The sequence below is a fragment of the Danio aesculapii genome, chromosome 4 (genome assembly GCF_903798145.1).
Source record: "Danio aesculapii chromosome 4, fDanAes4.1, whole genome shotgun sequence".
Lineage (NCBI taxonomy): Eukaryota > Metazoa > Chordata > Actinopteri > Cypriniformes > Danionidae > Danio > Danio aesculapii.
Window position 1 is genome coordinate 19,863,853 of NC_079438.1, and position 24,650 is coordinate 19,888,502.

The 24,650-nt window shown below is 40.3% G+C and overlaps 2 protein-coding genes across 2 annotated transcripts in view; both read right to left on the bottom strand.

The window, feature by feature from the left end:
• The window catches only part of LOC130222025 (NACHT, LRR and PYD domains-containing protein 12-like), a 272,015-nt gene that overhangs the window by 220,973 nt on the left and 26,392 nt on the right, over window positions 1–24,650 (bottom strand).
• On the bottom strand, window positions 11,815–23,353 carry LOC130222125 (ribonuclease inhibitor-like). The gene is made up of 5 exons (XM_056454754.1): window positions 22,299–23,353; window positions 15,695–15,868; window positions 14,259–14,432; window positions 13,695–13,741; window positions 11,815–12,736 (listed from the first exon to the last, which is right to left on the bottom strand). The coding sequence occupies exons 1-5, from the start codon at window positions 22,532–22,534 to the stop codon at window positions 12,213–12,215; spliced, it is 1,155 nt and encodes a 384-aa protein (XP_056310729.1). The 5' UTR covers window positions 22,535–23,353; the 3' UTR covers window positions 11,815–12,212.

The window sequence follows — 24,650 nt, forward strand, 5'->3', positions numbered from 1 at the left end:
GAGGAGAAGGGGTGGATGGGGGGTTTCTTCGGAAAACGAAGATAAGAGAGTAGTTCTAGCTAGGCTACTTATAGTGAGTTGGGGTTAATCTGATTGGCTAACTAGTGAATGTAGATGAGTGGCCAGCTGCAGTCAATCATATCACGTGCTCCTCTCGAAATTAGTTTGAAAACTTCACTTCAAGAGTTCACACTTAGATATTGCTTGACAACTGTTAGCAAGTTTGGCATGCTGTCCCGGGAGAGAACCCTGAGCTCGGAGATAGGTGAGCCCAGGGCTCCCGCCTGGTCCATAGAGCATATGAGGGGAGTACGAGATCAGGTGGTTCTCGAGAGCTCCCCAAATGCAGGAGACTCGGGACAGCAGCCGTGTATTCGAAGAAACTCCCCAAAAGGCTTGGAAGGCTATATCCGGCTGCTGGATATAGTGGTTTTACAGAAAGAAAGGTAAAGGGGGCTCCTGTGGGAGCAAAGGGTGATACAGACTCCTGCGGGAGCCCGAGCAGGGTTGGCGTGGGCTATGAATACTCCTGCGGGAGTAGAGACTCGGGGAGACCCCTGCGGGGTTAGAGCCATGGGATGGACAGGAATCCTGCTGGAGTAGTTAAAAATGGGGAAGGGGAAGTGAGGACTTCAGCTGGATAAGGGGGGTGAAGGGGGCTGGGGTGGGGCATGGACTCCAAAGGAGTGAATTGCTCAAGGAACACTCCTTGCGGAGATAGAGCTGGGAGGTGGCAGCGCTATATATAAATATATATGTATATATGAAAATATATAGATATATAAATATATATAAGGGGTAATCTAGTGCCTTGGGGGGGCGATTTTTTGGACTCCTGCGGGAGTCGAAGCTCCTGGACACTCCTGCGGGAGATAGAGCTGAATTTGCCATCTCCAGCTGGAGTCGGGAAGAGGAAGGGCAGGTGAAGGCCCCAGCTGAAGGGTGAATGGCAGTTGGGCGATGACCCCTGCGGGGGTCGATGCTCGGGACCACTCCTGCGGGAGTTAGAGCTTGAGGGTGACGGCACTATATATAAATGTATATTTATATGCGTGAGTGCATATATATATACATATATATAAATGAAATAAAATAAACGAAAGGTAAGTGTGTAAAATAAAGTATCAGAAAATAAAATAAGCTAGGGCTGGGGAGGGTCGGTGACGTGACTCGTGCTCGTGTCACAGCTCTGGGTTGGTTGAGCTATTTTGGCCAGCTCCAGTAGGAGTCGGGAGAGATGAGGGGGAAGTGAAGACTCCTGCTGGAGGGTGACGGGCAGAATTGGTGCTCTGGGGGTGTTCCTGCGGGAACAGAGCGTGGTGGTGGCAGCGCTATATATAAATTAATATTTATATGCGTGGGTGCATATATATATGAATTTATATAAATAAAATCAAACAGAGAGGAAAATAAAAGGCTATATTATATGTCATTGTTAAAATGACCTATAATATGTAAAAGCTAGGGTTGGGGGAGGGGCTGTGAGATGATTCCTGCGGGAACCGAAGCTCGGGGTAACACTCCTGCGGGAGTCAGAGCCATGGGGGGGGGCAGGGTCCTACAGAAGTCAGGGAAAGGTGGAGGGGTGGTGAAGACTTCTGTGGCAGCGGCCAGGGGGGGGCGGGGGTGACAGGGGGGGCCTGGGCGGGAAAAACTCCTGCTGGAGTTGGGTGAGTGAATAGGGAGAGAAAGCTGAGTGCGACTCAGAGCCAGAAGGAAGAAAGCAGGGTTAGGTGGCTGGGTCGTGCCCGCGCCCTTGGGTGGCTGAGTAGCTCCTCCGCCCTCTGGGAGCCGGGATGGCTGTGTCTTGTCTTATCCCTGGATTAGGCTCGTGCTTTTGGCCGCTAGGTTTAAGGTGTCTGCTGGTGAGGGTCCTTTGGGCTTCCTTTAGATGACTGTGGCTGAGTCGAATGTAAGATTTGAAGGTATCGGAAGACCACCTTCCTGTTGTTTGTATGTGTTGTTGAGATAGCCCTTTATGTGCAACTGTGGTGGCGGCTCCAAATCTGACTGGAGTATGAATCTGGTGGGAAGCCTGAATGGTGGAGGACTGCTTTAATGTGTTTTTGAAACCAAGGCGTGTCACTGGATGGTGTGTGAAAAAAGGGGGGCTGGGGGACTTAAGCTTAGCATTTCCTATAGTGTATGTATGCTAGGAGTGTTTGGAATGGCTTGTGGGGAAGGGGATATTGAATATGTAGATGCATTGTCCTTTTCTGGATTGATCTGTTTATCATGATTGATAGTTTCCTCGTCAATCAAAGTTAGATCTGTGATGGTGGGGTGGATGTACGGATCAAATTAGATGTTACTGTAATTTCACAACATCTGAGAAACTCGAAAAAAAAAACAAGAATAAACATTGCATCTAGAGTGTAGTCTGTATGCAAGGATAGGTATCCTTTCTGAGTGTGGAAATGCGTTGGAGAGTATGTAGGGCGAGATGGGCAGTCTGATGTCTGGGAGGGTGGGAAGCCTTTAATAAGAAGGCCGGTTTGTGAATTAGCAATAGAATCATAGTTTGTGTGAATGCAAGTATGTGATGAATAGACTGATTGTTTGCGGGGGCAAACGGGAATGAAGTGTTATGTGGGGAATGAAATGTTTGGATGTGTTCTGTAGTGAGGAACTATTGAGATATTCTGGGGTTACTTCCTAAAATATATTTATAGGTGTTGATGCAAATCATGTATGTGGGAATGTCATCTTCAAAGGAGGGATGAGGTCAGGTGCGGCTCTGCTTCTGGTATCAGTTTCTAGAAACAAAAGCAAGAAAGGGAATCAGCAATTTCCTTATATAATTAGGAACATGTACAACAGTTATAAATTAATTTATTTTATTTTATTTTAATTTTTATTTATTTATTTTTTTTTTGCTGAAGTCCAAATGAAGAGTTGTATATGAATTTAAGCATGATAATGATAATGATAACGCCTTTTGTTAGTGCAGTGGACAGCGGCTTCATTGTAACGGTAAATGAGAATTTTGGAGGCGGACTATTAATTTCTCCGCGATATGGTCCGTTGGTAGCGCGTCGGCAGTCCTGATAACATCCCTCTAAGCCTACGGCGGGGGCGGCGTCTGTGTATTAAAGATATGTACTGAGGATGAAATTGGATCGTTTATAAATGAGTGGGCAGCAATTCCAGCGCTTAGGAAGGAAAGCATAAGCCGGTCGCACGCCTTAAGCGCTGTTCGGTGACATGCTGCGTTGCGCCATGCATTTTAGAATTCAAAACATATGTTCTATCAGGGTGCGCGTCGGGGGCTGTCCGCAGTGCTTAGTCACAATTCAGGACTCTATTTGTATTCTGCCACGCCACGGAGCGCTATGTAAATAGTTTAGATTAAATTACATATGAATTTGCGTGTCTGGTGTGCATTAGCCTTCCCCCTGTCATGTGTGCACCCCGTCGCCGCGCTGAGCGGTGCCTCCGGTGCGCGACGCCCTTCAGACCGAGTTGATATGGCCGAGATCGGATAGAGATATATTCTCATCTAATCCGGGGACTGATGCTGCGAGTTGGAGGTGCGTGACAAAAAGGCGTCCCTGCAGGATAATGCGCGTGTGAGTTTTGATGTCCTAAGATAGACAGTTTGTGCTTAGCGCGATCTTTTCTCTTCAAGAATATATAAGGGAACTAAATTTCAGTCGATTTATTTAGGTATGCATGTATGCAATTCTGCGAATCCAAATTGATGCTTAGGAATTTTATAGAAGTGCTTGAGCCGGAGGTTCTTCCACGATGGAAATGCCAATATTAGAAAGACTTGTCACTAAGTTTTCTTATATCTTCAGATATATTATATCTTCAGAACTTATATCTCAGAGATACGTGTAAACGTCTAGTAGATGAACTACGTGCGAACGCCGTAGTTATTGGCGAGAATCCCGCAAATTGTTTCTGAAATGTGGTTACTTCTGCGTCCGAATGATAGACAGACTGCGAAGTAGAATTGTGATGCCAGATTAATGCCAGAAATCGGAGATACCAGAGATCAGGGTTTAATGGAATTACTTAAAAGGCGGGGGTGATGTCGACTGCGAAGCTTTGCAGCAGACTAGATTAATTAAATATCACGCCACAAACCAAGAAATCTCTTTAGGGCATCTTCGTTCGGCGCGATGAATAATGCTGAAAAAGGCGGAATTATGAGAAGATGAAAGATCCGTTATTAGACGTTTTTAGAAACGTTCTAATGCCCATTTCAGTAGGCTAATGTGAATGTGCTTGACGAAGCAGCAAGAATGAGGGGATCGAACATGAATTTATTGTCGATCTCTTTTTCTATAATAGCTCTGTGATTTCTGGTTCAGCGTTGGTGGAGGGCTGGGAAGGGAGCGCCAAGATACCGGGCTTGGATCCGTTATACAGACCTGGAATGAGAAATTCAGAAAAATTAGGTCAGGGTGCAAACGTAAATCAGAATAAAGATTAAAAATGTTGACAAGTAATTTGTTTTCTTTAGACTTGGCTGACGGCGTGCCTGTCGCCGCAGTAGTAGCAAGTGTGAGAGGAGGGAAGGCTGGGTTTAGAGTGGTAAGGATTGCTGGAAGAGGAGGGCTGGATTGGGGAGCTGCAGGCTAGAAGAGTTGCGTTATTGTCCGGGAGATTCCGAGATTGCTTTAGGGCTTTCTCTGGTGGCCCGGGGTGACGCAGTGTTTGTGGGCTGTAGTACGTAGTGTTTAGGGGGCATAGTAGGAGCGTGTGGTTGTAATGTCCTAGGGGGGCGGAGTCAGCGAAGACGTGGATTCGTAAGGTCTTTTCAGGTTTATTGCAGCAGTATGGAATTTGTGGTTCCGGCGTCTAGGAGTTTGGAGGAGTTCTGTGACTGTCGTTTGTTGGATACGAGAGTCGTATGATGACGCTGGAGAAGGTACGTGGCGGTTTGAAGTAGCGGGAGATAGAGGATTGAATAAAACATTGTGCTCTGGCTGGAGTAGCTAGGCCTTTGGCGCGGAGCTTTCTTTTTTGCCCGTTGCTGCGCTGTTGTGATCTCCGCCGCCTCCGTTGTTGTTTTCGTTGTAGTTGACGACGATATTATGATGATGATGATGATGATGATGATGATGATTGAAAATAGTAGGAGGTTGGTTTGTCCGTGAGTAGCTTTCGGAAGAGCTGGAGCGGACTTATCGTTAGTTTCTTCGGAAAACGAAGATAAGAGAGTAGTTCTAGCTAGGCTACTTATAGTGAGTTGGGGTTAATCTGATTGGCTAACTAGTGAATGTAGATGAGTGGCCAGCTGCAGTCAATCATATCACGTGCTCCTCTCGAAATTAGTTTGAAAACTTCACAAAGTGACATTTACAGGCTTTAAATGCAGGATAGGTAGGCAAGTTATTGAATAGTGATGGTTTGTTGTGTAGACTATTGGAAAAAAAATAGCTTGAAGGGGCTAATCATTTTGACTTAAAAATGTTTTTTTTTAAATGCAAAATTGCTTTTATTCTAGCTGAAATAAAACAAATGAGACTTTCTCCAGAAGAAAAAAATATTATCAGACATACTGTGGAAATTTCCTTGCTCTGTTAAACATCATTTGGGAAATATTTAAAAAAGAAAAGAAAATTCAAAGGGGGATAATAATTCTGTATAAAACATTCATTGTCGCAGTCGTGTAAATGATCAAAGTTTTGTCATGTTTACTCAGATCTTATTTTTATTCAACTACAGCAATAGCTGATGCCTTCATCCATATTAGGGATTTCCTGGACTGTTCATCTTCTTTGTGAGGCATATATAATTTCTGCTCAAGTATGAATGAAACGGGCATTACATGTATTTAAAGTGCTACAATGCCCACATCAACCATTTTGAGGAAAACTGAAAAAAAATCCCTCTAAAGTAATTTGTAGTAAACATATTTTTAGCATATAGATCTTTATTGTCATTTTTTTGTACTATTTTTTATAAAGTTGTTATTATATCAAAAAGAGTAGCCTATTGAATATCAATATTTTGCATGGTATTGAATTAAAATATTCCAGTATCTTGACAACACACCTAAGGTAATCACTCTGTCCAACATGTTTGTAGCTTTGTATCACATTGCATAACAACTCACTCTAGAAAATAAATCATATTTTCAGTTTTGAAGACATGCAGGAAATGACATTTTCAAAAAAAGTAACAAAAAAACTTAAGTGGTGTGATATGGCTTATAACAGACTAGTAAATGAAAAGTGGGTTCATTTATCAATGCTTTTTTCCTTTTTGGTGTTACAAGTCACAAAGCTTCACAATTGATTGTTAAACTGTCAACTCAAAAACCCTTTATTTATTATTAAACCATTTATAATCTTATTATTAACATTACAGTAGATCACCTTATGTAAGTGAGGGTATATTAGTGGGGTGAATTAGAACGTCTTTTTTGTGTGGTTAGGGGATACTTTTTAGGGCCTAAGCCCCTTATCCCTTTCGACCCTAGCAACACCCCTGTAGCAAATGGTTAGGCAAATTTATAAAATTATGTAATTGTCCTTTTCCTACATTATCAATTGCTTGTGTCATGTTGCTCAAAAAGTGTAATTATTTGTTGAATAGTGTAACCCAGTAGTCACCAACCTTTTTAAGCCCAAGATTTCCTAGTTCAACCTTGATGATATGGAAGGTCTACCTAAAGATAAACAGGTAGAAGACAGCTTTTTCCTTAAGCCCTTTATTTCATTTTTTTGTATCAATATTCTTACACATTCTTCAGTCTGCATATTTGGAATATTTACGCCATCTCTATTTTTTGCCTTTACCATTTTAACCTTAAGTGTGTGGAATATTTTAAATCTTCATGTCTTATATTTGTTAAATACATTAAATTTTAATATGTCACTGTAGGGCTTTTATGAGTGAAATTAAATAATTTACACTGCAAAAAAATTTGAGATTAATGTTTCAAATACATTCTTTAATGTGCTGAAAATGTTGGTAGAAATTTCATGTCACCAATATAACAATGTACTTTATCAGTATTACCTGATGTAAACTATGACAGTCATTGAACAAGACTGGACTATATGTATATTAATTATTTAAATTTTATAATCACAAATTGACTGTTTTTGAGTGCTTAAACACAAAATTAAATTTTTTAGTGTACACAAAAACAGCAGGTGCTATGAACAAAGTATTTTATTTACCACAATTACTACACAAAAAAATGTTTTTGCATGACAAAGAACACTAGAAACAAAAAAAGAACAATATACAATGGTGTTGCAAAGAACACTAGACACAAAACAGAACAATATACAATGGTGTTGCAAAGAACACTAGACACAAAAAAGAACAATATACAATGGGGTTGCCATTAACTGAACTACATTACCCCAAATGTGGGGGCCTGCAAAATGCCCTCTTTCATGTAAATTTCAAAGTCCTCAAACAATCGATGCATTGGCAGCCTCAAAACAATAGTACATGTATTTGCTTCAGGGTAAATTTTGGCATGCTTATTATCCTGTTGATGCAGGAACTCAAGTGCTGGTTCAACAGGGAAACCCAGCCTTGGAATGGAGGTTGAACCTGAAGCAAATGCTAAAACCTGGCTTAAAGAAAGTGGTGACGATGCTCCCTCTGAGAAAAAAAAGATAAAAATAAAAAGATTATTCAGGTTTTCATTTAATTTTAAATATGGATATTCTTACAAAAAACCATAACCACTTCAGTAGGCATTTATTATGTAACAAATTTTGTTTATGACTGCTCCGATCATGATCAAATTTTTTTTTTTTTAGATTGGAACAGTCAGTACTTATGTGCAGTCATATGTGCTCATAGAACACTGTTTCTATAGCAATCTATGTACTTATAATGTCATGAATTAATAATGTATAATGTTTGGTTAATAGAAAATATTATTACAATTTAAAATAATTATTTTCTAGTTTAATATACTTTGTTTATTTATGTGATGCAAAGTTTAATTTTTAACATTTTTATGTCGCCTGATAATTCAATGGATTAACGTTGTGCTATTAATTAAGTTTTTCAATGATATTTTTACAGGATTGATTGATTGATTTGAATCCTGGCAAATTATTATCAAAAAAATAAATACTATCAACATAACATTATTGCTGAATAAAAATATTAATTTTCTTTCTAAAAAGAAAGAAAAAAAATAATAAAATAAGTTGTTTTTTTCTTCAAAGAATCCTATTACGTTTTAAACGTAAAATGAAGACAGGTGCTTTCAAAATAACACAATAATGGTTAACGTAATTTTCTATTTTTCTAATATTTTTACAGCAAAAGTATCAGATCTAACAGGCGATTGCGATCGATGAGTTGGTCATCACTGATATGCTGTAGGCTACATTAAACATGTAAAAAAATAAAACACAATAAGACTCAAATGTAAAACGAATTTAAAAAGGATTTTATAAAACTAAATGACAAGATTATACTAATAAACAACCTAAACTTTACTTCCGGAGACATTTGTTATTTATCTTATACATTTTTTATGCTATCTTGAAAACAAATATCATTATATATTAATATATTTATGTTTAATTTGCAGAACATTATTGTATATTGTATAAGTTAGCCGGCAAAAAGCTAACAGCCGCACTAAAAACTGCTCAAAAATATATATTTAAAAAAAAAAAAGGTAGACGCAGACGTCATGTAACAAGTCAGACGCTGATGTCACGTCCATTGAGAGGAATGTATGAAGGGCAAGAAAATTGTGCACTGGCTCACACACTGCACTGAGCCGTGTGAGCAGCATGTTATGATACGTGTTAGCGAAAAAATAAATAAATAACTTCACTGCTACACGTGAATCACGCGTAACGTCTGGCTTGACACTTCACTGCCACACGTGATTTACGTGACGTCTACGTGACTTCAACGTCACGTCTGCGTCTTAAATTGCATGGATTTAATAGCAAAAAAAAAATTTTTTTAAGACGTCAGTGAGACGTTCAGTGAGACGTTCGGTGAGACGAGTGCACGTTGCAGCGTCAGGTTATTGACCCATTCCGGACGCCATAGTCGTGTACTTTTACGTCTGAGAGGGTTACGTCGCCTCAGCAGTTGTGTGATAAGCACGTCGCCTCAAACACGTCTGACACTGACGTCGCCTCAACAAACGTGTAATAAGCATTTCCCGACATACGTGTCATGTGACGCCAAATAATAAAGTAACCTTAAGTTGTTGTTTTACTACCAATTTATATTTATTATTTCATATAATTCACCATCACTATAAACGTGGTTTTAAGTTTAGCTCGAACAAGTTATCATTATATTATTCTGAGATGTATAATTCCTTTATGTTATGTTTATGTTGATTTCTTGAGTCATTCTGACCGTGAAATGTGCGAAAATACTTGGCCCTTAAAAGAAGTTCAATAGGGGGTATAGCCTTTTACATATTTAAAAAAATATATAGGCCAACTGTATAATGTATTGTGTAAAAGCTGTTATATGGCACGTTTCGTCCACAGACTAACTAAAAAAATAAACCCAAAACCATAAAATGCTCAAATTTGTTGCTGAGAAATGCTCTGATTATTTTTTGTAAATCAATTCACATTTCCACATGAAAAGATTCACGTTGGACACTAGATTATAAGCACTTATTTATCAGTAAAGCATATAATGCATCACATGAGTTAATTGTATAAGGGATACATGTCACATTGACATATCTCCTGCTCAAACAAAAAAATTAACAGCTATTCCTCCATGAGATACCCATCCGAAGGCCTGTAGAGATCGCGGAGTGCCACTTGATCCAAGCCGGGATAATGCCAACCCTACGAGGACCTGAGAGGTGATGCCTAAAAAACGGACTTTGTGGACAAGATACACACACAGGCTATATATACACACACACATGGTTGTATCATACACAGACAGCATTTTTAGAAGCACTAGGCTATATGTTTATGTGACGTAAATTATTGTGAAAAGCACTACACATAAAAACTTTAAATGAATGAAAAATCTTAAATTATGGTAAATATAACTGTTTCTGAGCTGCAGCCCTAGTTCATAATATTATAATGCATAAATGATAAATAATACTGTATTATACTTGTTAACTAATCAATGTGCGTTTTCAGCACAGGATGTGTTATATTTTGACTATGTTTTTTTATATTTTGATTTAGTTTAGCCTTATAGACGACAAAACATTACTTTTAACATATTTAGTCATCTGAATCGTTTTAGGCTACTTTTGTCTAGTTTTAGTCAGATTTCATATGATTTTAGACAACTGAATCTACTCTGGATTTAACGAATACACATTTTCTAAGAAATTATTTTACTATCTATGCATTTTCTGTGGTCGTATAGCTATGCTTTGTAAAAAGTTTCATTTGGCCACATAAATCTGTCTGCGACTAGTGTCTACATCTTCCTGGTGACAGCCCGGGGAAGAAGACTACCGGTAAACAGTCTTTTTTAACGTGATGTCCGAAAGTAGGATGTGCTGTAAAATTACTGTTGTACATGAGGTTTTAATTTGATCTGTGATTCCGGTGTATCTGAATCCCTGTAGAGTCTGTCAGAACTGTAACCATATTAGTTAAATTCACCCAGACACTCATTCAAATGTTTACTGTACAAGTTGGGATTCTGAAGCAATACAAAAATATGTCACATATTCTTGGCTAATTCTGCCACATTTTACAGTAATGTTTATTAACGTACACTGACCCTGTAAACAAATTAACCAAACATAAGAGGTAAAATAACTCGAAAAAATCAAATGTATTCCTATAAAGCATTTAGATTACTTGCATTAAGTATATTGTATATGAAAGCAAGCTTAATCATGAACCATCAACAATACTTTTTCACAACGGAATTGAACACCGGAAGTGCACTAAAGCACCATGAGTAAAGACGGGGCCACCATTTTGCACCAGTGCCATCACACATGGCACAGACCAAGTACAATGTTAAGATGTCTAATCAAAGCAAGATTCTTAGTGCACATTTTATATAATCATTTCACTACACATGATTTGAAAAGAATAAAAAGATATGAGTTTACTGTAGTGTAGGTTTCACTGTAATAAAGTTTGAATATTTCATCAAAATGTATCTTTTTCATGGAAATAGTTTATTTTTATTTTTTAGACGACAGTCTTGGCATTAGCTAAAAGTATTTATTTAATTTGTGTATTAATGACTTATTGGCTGAATATAAAAACTTACCTGTGTCTGTAACAAAAATGTCATCCAAGTAATTCGTCCTGAACCAATGGATGAAGTTGTGATGCGGAAGCCAAAAGCAGCAGAACAAAGTTTTAAGTCTATGCTATATCAGGCATACCCAGGTGAGATTGTATAAACATACAATTTCTTACAGATGTGTTTTTTTTTTTTGCATCTAGTGGATATTGGAAATTGGACTAAATTGGATTATATTCGTTAGTCATAAAAATCCTTTAGCGGTTACCACCTTTAAAACTAGCACTCATGCTTTGGTGTTGGCAGCTTTATTAACAACAGTATTATCTGATGCTTCACTTAGAAAGCCATAACTGTGTATGTATGCTACATACATGGATACTACAATCAAAAAACAACATCATAACATCTACACCACATTATTTTAACAGGTCATAATGATGTTACACTAGCACAAAATATTTGTGGTTCATTTAACATGATTTATGTGTTCAAAACATGCACAAAAACATTTAAATCAAATAGAGATATTTAAATCCTATTTAATCCACATCATCTTTTCATGTTAAATTAACAAATATTTTAAGCAGGTTTAACATCTAGAGCTGTTAAAATAATGGAACCACTGTCCATTACTGAATCATGTTCAACCAAAGTGCTATTTTTTTAGTATGATAAAAGGAACACGAAATAACATACATAAACTTGTGCAACAACTAGTACACAACGAATAACCAAGTTTAACAAAAGCAACATGATGAAAAAAAACTTGAAACATGAAATATACATGAATGATGAGCACACGTTTCCTCTTAGTCACACACACACACACACACACACACACACACACACACACACACACACACACACACACACACTTTCTCTCTCTCACTCACACACACACACACTCTCTCTCTCTCTCTCACACGCACACACTCTCTTCTCTCTCACACACACACACACACACACACTCTCTCTCTCTCTCTCTCTCACACACACACACACAGCTGCTGACTACTCCTGCAGAGGATTGTGGGTAAATCTCTCGTCAGTCTTCAGCTCAGTTTCACTGATGATCCAGGATAAATCCTAAACCCAGGCCAGAGCGGCTCAGTGAATGTGGTCTGGACTGAGTGGATGAGGCTCATTGTGTCTCTATAGATGTTGTAGAAGATCAGAGTTCCTGCACTGTGATCCACAAACACTCCTATTCTCCTGCTGAGCGGCTCTACTGGGAGACGAGTGTGTGTGTTATTGTGTATGAATGAGAAACTGGTGGAAGAGCAGAGCAAACTCCAGGACTGAGCATTAGATCCAAACACACACTCATCACCTGTTCCCTTCCTCCTGATGCTCTTATATGACACTGATATTTCCACATCATCTCCACTCCAGTCAGTCTCCCAGTAACAGCGTCCACACACACTCTCTCTGCACAACACCTGAGGACAATAATTAAATCTGTCTGGATGATCAGGATACGGCTGTTTCTCTCTCACACGCTTCACCTCTCTGTTCTCCTCAGACAGAATGAGTTGAGTGTGTGCTGTGTTTGGATCCAGTGTGAGGAAACAGACATCTGAACACAAGAACACACACATTTATAACCACAGCTGTGTGTGTGAGAGTCTGTGTGTGTGTGAGTGTGTGTGTGTGTGTGTGTGTGTGTGTGAGAGAGAGAGACTTTGTGTGTGTGAGAGAGAGACAGAGAGAGTTTGTGTGTGTATGTGTGTGTGTGTGAGAGAGAGAGACAGAGAGAGAGTTTGTGTGTGTGTGTGTGTGTGTGTATGCGTCTGTAAGTGTGTGTGCGCGTGTGTGTATGTGTGAGTGAGAGTCTATGTGTGTGAGTGTATGTGTGCATGTGCGTGTGTGGTGTGTGTGTTTGCGTGTGTAGTCCTACATTTGCATGGTCCTGCTGTAATCCTCGTGTGTGTGTGTGTGTGTGTGTGGTGTGTGTGTGTGTGTTTGTGTGCATGCGTGCGCGTGTATGTGTATGCGTGGGAGCGAGTGTGTGTGAGTGTGTGTGTGTGTGTATGTGTGGTGTGTGTGTGTATGTGTATGCGTGGGAGCGAGTGAGTGTGTGTGTGTGTGTGTAGTCCTACATTTGCGTGGTCCTGCTGTAATCCTCGTGTGTGTGTGTGTGCGTGTGTGTGTGTGTGTGTGTGAGAGTGTGCGTGCATGTGTGTGTGTGTGCGTGTGTAGTCCTACATTTGCGGGGTCCTGCTGTAATCCTCGTGTGAGTGTGTGTGCGTGTATGTGTATGCGTGGGAGCGAGTGTGTGTGTGTGTGTGTGTGTGTTTGTGTGCATGTGTGGTGTGTGTGTGTGTATGTGTGTGTGCATGGGAACGAGTAAGTGTGTGTGTGTAGTCCTAAATTTGCGTGGTCCTGCTGTAATCTTCGTGTGTGTGTGTGTGAGTGAGTGTGTGTGCATGTGTGTGCGTATGTGAGTGAGTGTGTGTGCATGTGTGTGTGTGTGTGTGTGTGTGTGTGCATGTGTGTGCGTATGTGAGTGAGTGTGTGTGTATGTGTAGTCCTACATTTGTGCAGTCCTGCTGTAATCCTCGCGTCTCCTCCATGATCCAGACTGTAAACACACACAGATGGAGAGAATGAGCTGTTTAGTTTCCCCCTCAGCTAATAAGCTAAAGCTAGCACTGAGCTGCTCAGCTACACGCTCCAAACTCTTCAGCTAAAACACACAACACTTGTTGGTTCCAGCCGGGATGCACAATGAATCTAACACAGTGCGTTCTTTTCCTCTGCTGTTGGTGAAGCGAGCGCAGATACTGCTCATGTTGATGGAGACACCCTGCTGCAACATTCATTTATTACAGTGATCACACTTAGCTTTGCCATCGTTCTTCAGCACATGCAGCCTTTGAGCACATGTTGCCAATACACTCCAACATTTACAGAGGAGATTCATTTCACACTCAATGATTTGCTCTTCATAGACATGACTGGAATACTCTACATGCTGTATCTTCTGTCTGTCCTCACCCCATAACCCTCACAGAAAACTGAAGATCAGAAAAGAGCTTTCTAGTGTCTTTTTAAAGCCCTTCAGTGGAAAAGCACAAGGCCAGTGATGCTCCACATACTTGAGTTTGTCCAGTGTGTAGTTTGGATCCTCCAGTTGTTCAGAGAGCAGCTTGACTCCTGAATCTCCTGGATGATTGTAGCTTAGATCCAGCTCTCTCAGGTGTGAGGGGTTTGAAGTCAGAGCTGAAGACAGAAAACCACAGCCTTCCTCTGTCACCATACAGCCAGACAATCTACAAACACAGCAATAGTCCACATCACACAGTTGGACAATCACACATCTCTTTGTGTTGTGAAGATGCTGACTGCTGTTTCTGCTCATGTCAACAGCAGTGATGAACACACACACACACAAACACACACACACACACACACACATCCTGATTAGCTCTCCTTATTGATCAAGCCCTGAGATCTCAAAATTATTATTAATGGTGCGCTGTTGTTGCTAGAAAAATGATGCTATATTAACGCAAGTATCCTCAGCTGTATCCCATCTAGACTTCACCCTCTCCTGCAGCACAGTGAAGGCTAGATCAGATACAGCTAAGGATACTCACATCAATATAGCATCATTTTTGTGACACTGCACAACACATAATATTTGTACATTACCGTGAGGGTTGGGTTTAGGGTTGCTGTAAAGTTAGTTGCTAATAAAATACAATAATGAGTAATTTAATAGATAATATAAATACTTTTCGTTAACTTTCGATCGCAGCTGTATCCCTTATAGCAACAACCGCAGGAGAGATCTGAGCTGCTGGATTTACTACATTTTCTTCTGAAATACATGAAGGTAAACAACTGTTCATCTGAGTGAGGAATAGAGAAAATATTCCAGCAGCATAAACAGTGTGTATCTTACGTGAATAAAGCACATCGTCCAGTTATATTGACACATAAGTATTATTTCACGTGTATTTTACAAGACTTAAATGGTATGTTTTGCTTGTAGTTGTGTGTATTTGAATGTCTGAAAGCTAATTTGTTTGAAAGCACAGATAAATTATGAGCACAGCACACCTCTTTCTGTACCTCAGTGTGTGCCGTCAGATTTGAGTTTAGCAGTTGATGACGTTGGCCCGGTTTTTCAAAAGTAATACACTAGGATTTTGGATAACGGAAAATGGGTTTTTCAAAAGTACAAACGGATTACATAATTGGATTAAATCACGTAATCCAATCTTGGTTTTGATCCGAATCAAATCTTTACTTTGGGTTTTTCAGACCTTTGTCTATACACATACATTTGTATATTTATATATATATATATATATATATATATATATATATATATATATATATATATATATATATATATATATATATATAAATATATATATATATAAATTAAATACATTTTATATATATGAATATATTTATTTCTTTTACTGCCAATACACTGAGTGGGGAAAGAGGCTTCCATATTTGTTAACCCAATATGTAACTATATTTTTATACTATATTCACTGTTGAGTGGAGAATCATTTACCTCAGTGTCTCCAGTTTACAGTGTTGACTCTTCAGTCCATCAGAGAGAAGCTTCACTCCTGAATCCTGCAGGTCATTGTTACTCAGGTTCAGCTCTCTCAGGACACAGTTTGAGGATTGAAGAGCTGAAGACAAACTCTCACAGCACTGAACAGTGAGTTTACAGCACTGTAGCCTGTGTAGAGAACAAACACAATATGTATGTGTTGATCTGGAGTGTTTAATAGTCTGAAGCATGTATGAATGTAGTGACTGGTTTAACTTCACTAATTAGTGAGCACATCTGGTGATTTTAACAGTATTAATGTCTATAAAACACAACTAAATGGCTTCCTTCAGATGCTCTAATAGCCCAACTCTTTATTAAACACCTAACACTGCAAGACAGGAAATACTTTTTAAACTGTTTTATTTATTAATATTTTAATAAACAAACTAATAACAATAATTTTCTGTAGCATCTTTAAAAGTTGCATCTCAAAGCCCTTTACAGAATAAAGTGAAACAAAAAAAACACGGAGAGGACATGTAAACTCCACACAGAAATGTCAACTTAGCCAGGTAAAGACTTGAACCAGGGACATTCTTGCTATGAGGCCACGGTGCTAACCACTGGGCCTCTGTGCCGCCCTGTCAAGGAAAGAGGAAGAGTAGGGGTGGAAGGGGGGATTCTTCAAAGCGAAGCGGCTAAGGTAAGATACTCTGGTTATTACAGTGATTTAGGGATCATCTGATTGGTGGATCCAATGCATTAGCAGTCAATCATAAGCACATGCTCCTCTCATAATTAGTTAATAAATAAACTTCACTTAAATACACAGATTCTGTGCATCACAGTGTATTAGCGATTCCTTCTATACACAATTGTTAATTTTCCACAATTAAAGTATTCAGTTTTGCCTTTTAATACGAGCAGTCAGATATATGAAGTGTTTTAATTTTAACAGCATATCTTGATTTAGTTTTAGTCGTATTTCAGCCTTCTGAATCATTTTAGGTTTAGTCGACTACATTTGATCAGAGTTTTAAGCTGCTCTTTGGTCTCTGACCACAAGATCTGCTCAATAGTTCCAGAGTGCATAAGCTCTTTCATGCTGATGATTTCTAGGCGCAGTCTCTTTTCAGTAACAGATTTTGTAGATTTGAGAGCATCGAGAAGAGAATGATTGTCTGTTATACATACAATGGGCAAGTTGTTGCATGAGCAGTCACCAGTGGTGACCTCTGAGTAGAGTGTAGCAAGGAAAACTGCATTGTCAATCCCGTCTGCAAGTGCCAAAGCCTCTCCTGTTAAGGTACTTCGTATAACTCTCCTGATGCGCTTTGACTGCCAGGATATTGGTGAGAATTTTCCATTTTCTCCCATAAGAATGATGAAATGTCTACATTGTGTGCCATCATCTGGTAGGTTTCCCATTGAGGAATCACTGAACACTCCTAGCTTAACAGAGCTGTTGTTCCCCAAGTACTGAAACCTCAAGTTAACCTCTTCTGATTTGAGTTTTGTGATAAGTTTATTTGCACAATGCAGGGTCTGAACAGAAACATGCTTTGTGTTAGATGCCAAGATGGATATGTCACACATTATGTCAGGTCTGCTTTGTCTGGCAGCCCACAATATTTGTCCAACCTTTCTTAATCTAGCCTGATGCACTCGTACATACTGTAGGTTCCGCCATGCCTGACAAATACAACTACACCATCTTGGCCTAGGACCACACCTGGACCTTTCCACTCACTGCAGCCTATTCTCTTATAATATACTTTGTCCTCTGTCTCATATCTATCATGAACAGGTCGCAGTTGCTTACGAAGGGCTCTTCTGATTCTTTCTGAGCATTCGGCTTCTGTGAATGCTTTTCTCATTGCATGCAGTGTTTCAATTTGTTTAGCAACCCAGGTACTTCAGAATCAGAATCAGAATCAGAAAGAGCTTTATTGCCAGGTATGTTCACACATACTAGGAATTTGTTTTCGTGACAGAGCTTCTACAGTGCAACAGCATTACAGAGACAGGACAAAAAACAGAGAATAAATATATTTAAAAAAAAAATAGAAGTAGTGAATGCAAATATACAGATTGACAAGTGTATGTACGTGTTTATTACTATATACAACGTTATATGTGCAGCTGTTATGTGCAAATTGGCATGTAAAGTGTGTTGTTAAATAAGTGTATATGTGTATAAAAGTGTATAGCAAGTAGTGATGTTGGTTCCGCAACTATTATCATCAAGTGTTCATGAGATAGATTGCCTGAGGGAAGAAACTGTTTCTGTGTCGGGCTGTTCTGGTGCGCAGTGCTCTGTAGCGTCGACCAGAAGGTAAAAGTTCAAAGAGGCAGTGTGCTGGGTGTGAGGGGTCCAGAGTGATTTTGGCAGCCCTTCTGCTCGCTCTGGATAAGTACAGTTCTTGGGGAGTAGGAAGGGTTGTACCAGTGATTCGCTCAGCAGTCCGAACTATTCGACGTAGTCTTTGGAGGTCGTATTTAGTAGCTGAGCTAAACCAGACAGTTATTGATGTGCAGATGACTGATTCAATGATGGAGGTGTAGAACTGTTTCAGCAGCTCCTTTGGGAGGTTAAACTTCCTCAGCTGACGAAGAAAGTACAGCCTCTGTTGAGCTTTTTTGACAATGGAGTCAATGTGAGTGTCCCACTTCAGGTCCTGAGAGATGGTGGTACCCAGGAACCTGAATGACTCCACTGCTGCCACAATGCTGTCCATGATGCTCAGTGGGGGGAGAGCAGGGGGGTTTCTCCTGAAGTCCGCTATCATCTCCACTGTTTTGAGCGTGTTGAGCTCCAGGTTGTTGTGGCTACACCAGACAGCCAACTCCTTAACCTCCTGTCTGTAAGCAGACTCGTCACCGTCCTGAATGAGGCCGATAAGTGTGGTGTCGTCTGCAAACTTCAAGAGCTTCACAGAGGAGTCTTTTGATGTGCAGTCATTCGTGTACAGGGAGAAGAGCAGTGGGGAGAGGACACACCCCTGGGGGGCGCCAGTGCTGATTGTGCGGATGCTAGATGAGAATTTTCCCAGCTTCACCAGCTGCTGCCTGTCCGTTAGGAAGCTGTTGATCCACTGACAGACAGAGGTGGGCACAGAGAGCTGAGTTAATTTGGGCAGGAGAAGTTTTGGGATGATAGTGTTAAGCGCCGAGCTGAAGTCAACAAACAGGATCCTCACATAGGTCCCTGGTCTGTCTAGGTGTTGCAGAGCATAATGCAGTCCCATATTTACTGCATCATCCACAGACCTGTTTGCTCTGTAGGCAAACTGAAGAGAGTCCAGTGAGGGTTCAGTGATGTCCTTCAGGTGGGTCAGCATCAGTTTTTCAAAGGACTTCATGACCACAGATGTTAGTGCCACCGGTCTGTAGTCATTTAGTCCTGTAAGTTTGGGTTTCTTTGGGATGGGGATGATGGTAGAGCGTTTGAGGCAGGAGGGCACTTCACACAGCTCCAGTGATCTGTTGAAGATCAGGGTGAAGATGGGGGCCAGTTGGTCAGCACAGGATTTTAAACAGGCTGGTGTTATAAAATCTGGGCCTGGTGCTTTTTTCCTCTTCTGTTTCCGGAAGACCTGGCGCACCTCATCTTCGTTAAACTGTAGGGCAGGTATGAGGGAGGCGGGGGGTGGTGGAGGTGTTAATGGTGGCGTGAAGAGCAGTTCAGAGTGGGTGTGGGGGGTTTTCTCAAACCGGCAGTAAAACTCATTCAGGTCGTTTGCAAGTCGTTCATTGTCTACAGTGCTGGGGGATGTTGTCTTGTAGTTTGTGATGTTTTTCAGACTTTTCCACACAGATGCTGAGTCGCTGGAAGAGAACTGACTCCTTAGTTTCTCAGAATAGTTCCTTTTTGCGACTCTGATCTCCTTTTCCAGTGTGTATTTGGCCTGCTTATACAAGGCCCTATCCCCATACCTGTAAGTGACCTCCTTGGCCTGACGTAGCTGTCTGAGTTTTACAGTGAACCATGGTTTGTCATTGTTGTATGTGGGTTGAGTCCTGGTAGGAATGCACACGTCTTCACAGAAACTGATATAAGATGTTACAGTCTCTGTGAGCTCATCCAGATCGTTTGCAGCAGCTTCAAAAACACTCCAGTCAGTGAGGTCGAAACAGGCTTGTAGATCCCGCTCTGTTTCGTTAGTCCATCTTTTCACAGATCTTAATACAGGTTTGGCTGTTTTCAGTTTCTGTCTGTAGGTTGGAATGAGATGAATCAAACAATGGTCAGAGTGTCCCAAAGCTGCTCGTTGGACGGAGCGGTATGCATCCTTTATTGTGGTATAGCAGTGATCCAGAATATTGCTTTCTCTTGTGGGACATGTAACATGCTGTCTATATTTTGGCAGTTCACGAGATAGTTTTGCTTTGTTAAAATCCCAGAGAATGATTAAAGCAGAGTCCGGGTGTTGTTGCTCTAACACCGTGATCTGATCAGCTAGTTTCTGTATCGCCATGCTCGCGTGCGCGAGCGGAGGAATGTAAACACTGACGAGCATGAACGAGCAGAACTCGCGCGGGGAGTAAAAAGGCTTACAGTTAATAAACAGTGCTTTCAGATCTGGACAGCACATCTTCTTTAAAACTGTTACATCTGTACACCACCTTTCATTGATGTAAAAGCACGTCCCGCCACCGCGTGATTTCCACGTTGATTCTTCGTCGCGATCCGCTCTGAACAGCTGATAGCCCGGTAGGTGAAGCGCGTTGTCCGGTATGGTGTCGTTCAGCCAGGTTTCCGTGAAACACAGAGCAGCTGAATGCAGAAAATCCCTGTTTGTCTGAGAGAGCAGAATGAGTTCGTCTATTTTGTTGGGTATACTTGTACTTGTTTCCAGAGCTGGTGGCTTATCAGTGAGCACTGAAAGCAGATTCGGGTTTTGCCCAAATACTAGCTGGTAAGGGCTGAAACCGTGTACATTATGCATTGCGTTCTTAGCCATTAATGCCCAGTCAAGGGCTGTTTTCCAGTCACAGTTGTTGTCCTTTTTCACCTTCAGCAAAATTTCAGTGAGGGTCTGATTATGCCTTTCTAAAAGGCCATTGCTCCATAGGCTTTAGGCCGCAGTTGTTTTAACTTCAATGTTAACATTTTCAGCCATATCCCTCATTTCGTCGTTATTAAATTCACCTCCGTTGTCACTAAACAGTCTGCATGGAGGACCATGAACACTTATCTAACAGTGAATAAAGTGCTTCACTATCTCTCTTGGGTTCTTTGTGGTGACAATACTCCCTGCACTGAAGCGTGTGAAGTGGTCAATAGCATGCAAATACCATATTCCTGGCCCAAGCTCATGCAAGTCCACTGCCACAGTCTCATTATATGTTGATGCCATAGGCAAACCTACAACAGGGTTATGTTTTGGCTTACTGTATCTACTACATGTATCACAGTTTTTCACAATGTTCATGAGAACAGTGTTGCTTTCATCATCATGATTACCTGAGCAGGCCAGTCATTTTTTTATTCTATCGGCTGAAGCATGTCGAAATTGTCTGTGTAGTTTCAACAGTACTCTCTCCTTTTCGTTAGTTGTCATGTTTTCTGTCACAGACAGAATTTCTTCATTTGGTGTCTTGTTCTCACTTGTCTCCTTTTCATCTAGAATGCGGTCATCTCTCAAGTTCACACAGAAATGTCCTAAAGATGTTAGCTCAAGTTTAACAGGTTGTTTAAACGTTGTTGCTTTGTCATGTGCAATGTCCAGAACTGCACTTGCTCTTTTGAGTGATGCTTTGCTTAAAAGCATTGGTATATCAGCAGGAACAACTTCTGTCTCTATTTTGCATTTGGTGTGTCCTACTCTTGCTGCATTAGTAGCTTTCTTTGTGGAGTGAACAACTTTGCCATTTCCAAATCTAAAAGGTCTTGCACTTTGTTTCTCACTTATTTTTTGTACTGTTGATCTTTTTCTTCTTTTAAAAACACAGAGTCCAATTTTTCTATTAATGTTTGCATACCATTGTCAGCATTCAAATCATCCGCGGGTATTTCCAGTGCGCTGTTTCTTGTTTAGCCCGTTAGTGACAAGGTAACTGCCAAGGCTTGTTTCTTTTTGTCCAGGTCTGTGATGCGTCTCCAGATTTCAATCTCATTTTGGTGGATTTTTGTAATTCCCAGCAGCAGCCATCCTCTGCTACCAATGTTAAATCAAATCACGCAAAAACAGACCGGGATCCTTTTTTATATCCCCCCCCCAAAAAAAACCTGTAGTGCACACACTTTTCTTATGCATGCACAGCTCATAAAACATAACTTAACAGTGCTCACCTCCCTCACCATAGTCATCTACAATGACAAAGCGCATATGAGATAAACTACATCAGTATGTAACAACCAGTTATGATCCATTACTGAACAGATGCCGAACTGTTTTGACACCCTTATGGTGCACATCAGGAAAAGAGTTACTTCAATTCTGAAAATGCAGCTTCATGGAGTTTATTCAGTAAAACATTTAAATAGATTTGTCTTTTTTATTCTGAGTCAACACATAGACATAATCATATAATCAATATCAATGTGTAGATATGAGTAAAATCACATCCCTGCAAATGTCTGTGTGATTTTGCTGAGTGGAGAATCATTTACCTCAGTGTCTCCAGTTTACAGTGTTGACTCTTCAGTCCATCAGAGAGAAGCTTCACTCTTGAATCCTGCAGGTCATTGTTACTCAGGTCCAGCTCTCTCAGAACACAGTTTGACGATTGTAGAGCTGAAGACAAACTCTCACAGGACCGAACAGTGAGTTTACAGCACTGTAGCCTGTGTAGAGAACAAACACAATATGTATGTGTTGATCTGGAGTGTTTAATAGTCTGAAGCATGTATGAATGTAGTGACTGGTTTAACTTCACTAATTAGTGAGCACATCTGGTGATTTTAGCTTTTAATAGGATTTAGGTTTATGCAACAAAAGTAAATGGCTTCCTTCAGATGTCTGAATAGATGAAGAAATATTTTTATCAAAAGACGAGAAGATCATACACAAAGGTCCACAGATGACAGACAATAAAACACATGAACAAACTAAATAATAATAATTTCCTTTAGCACATTTAAAAGCTGCATATCAACAGACAAATAAAAGCAAACAGAGATACAGAAATATAGAAAATAAATACATCTATTTAGAAGTGCCAGTGATAAGGACTGCCTCACCTGTGAATGCAAAATTTAAGGACACATTATATCTCCGTGCTCCAGCTGTTTATCCTGATCCACAGGATCTGCCCTGGTTTACTGTCCAGTAGTCCCTGCCTTGGCTTTGTCCTCCTTCCTGTTCACCTGTCTGTCAGTTTCCCACTCCCCATCTGTCCTGTACCCTGTCATGGTTTCATTTACCTGCCTCTCCCCCATCACCCTTGTCCACTGTAACACCTCCAGCTTGTTGAACTCACTCTTGTTTTGTGTCTTCCTCTGAGGATCATCTGGAATCTTCTCCTAGAAGGGAGCCATGACATGGTCCTGGTTGGCCTGTCCTTGTACTGATGTGTTTTCCTTGTATTCTCTGTGTTCACTTCAGTTTTCCCCATGTTAATCTTGTTAGTTGCCCAGTTACTCTTAACCTCCTTGTTAACCTGTTTTGAACACTTTTGATCTGACTCAGCATGTTCAAGGACCCACACACAATCGTGGACACACTCTTGATCAACTTATAACTAAGGGTTTACACATTTCATCGACTGTTGTCACAACCCCCCCCCCCCCACCCCAGTCGGATTCCAAGTGAACTACTCTCTGAAAGCAAATGTAATGAGTTTGCTCATTTCTTTACTGACAAGATCAATAATATCTGAAAGGCAATCAGCTCATCCAATCAGCCAAGTTGTGTCGAAGTCAGACTAGCTCAACCACAACTTAAGAAATCAGACATTATGTCTGATTTCATGGCAACTAATGGTAAAATCTTAGAAGAGATTGTGCAAGTTATGAAAGCATCAACCTGCAGTCTTGACACGCTCCCCACATCATTCTTTAAAATTGTGTTTACCTGTTTAGAAATGGATCTTCTAAAAGTGGTAAATGCTTCACTTCTCTCAGGGATTTTTCCTAACTCACTTAAAACTGCAGTTGTTAAACCCCTCTTAAAGAAGAGCAACCTGGATAATACCCTATTGAGCAATTACAGGCCCATCTCAAATCTCCCTTTCATTGGCAAAATCATTGAAAAAGTTGTTTTTAACCAGGTTAACAAGTTCTTAAACTTCAAGGGGTGTTTAGACAATTATCAATCTGGTTTCAGACCACATCACAGTACAGAGAGCGCTCTTATAAAGATAATCAATGATATACGTCTAATGGCTCGTTTCCACTGACTGGTACGGTATGGTTCGGTTTGGTACGGGTCACCTTTATCAGGCTTGCGTTTCCACTAACAAGGGTACCCTTTTGGTGGGCGTGGTGTATGACAGAAAGTTTCAGTCGACGTCATTCTCGCTCGAGGAAATGTCTACAATAAAGCTGTACAGGTCGCTCACATATCATATGAAAAGCACTTCTCACAACACAGATGCTTTACACACATAAATACTTGTGTAGAAATGTTTATTACTAACTTTTCAATGAAAATGAGTTGATTATAACTGCAGATCAAAGACAGTGCGAAACAGCCTACTGTATCGTCTGTAAATATATTTAAAACCTAAATAAATGAACATATATAAACACATACAGTCCCTTACAGTCTCCGATATGTTACCAACTACAGAAAAACTACATATAGCAGACTTTTCGCTGGTATTTAGGTTCAAAACAACACAAAAAATAGCAGACATTCAGTGTAAACCTCTCATCTGTGTCTGTAATCCTCAGCAGCACATGTAGCCTCTGTTAGAGAGTAATTCCGTCATTCCTGGTTCATATTAGTCCAAAATGTGAAGATAATAAGTTAGTTATACATGGCATTTTGTTCATGTTTGCTGAAAAATGTGCTCCTTTTTT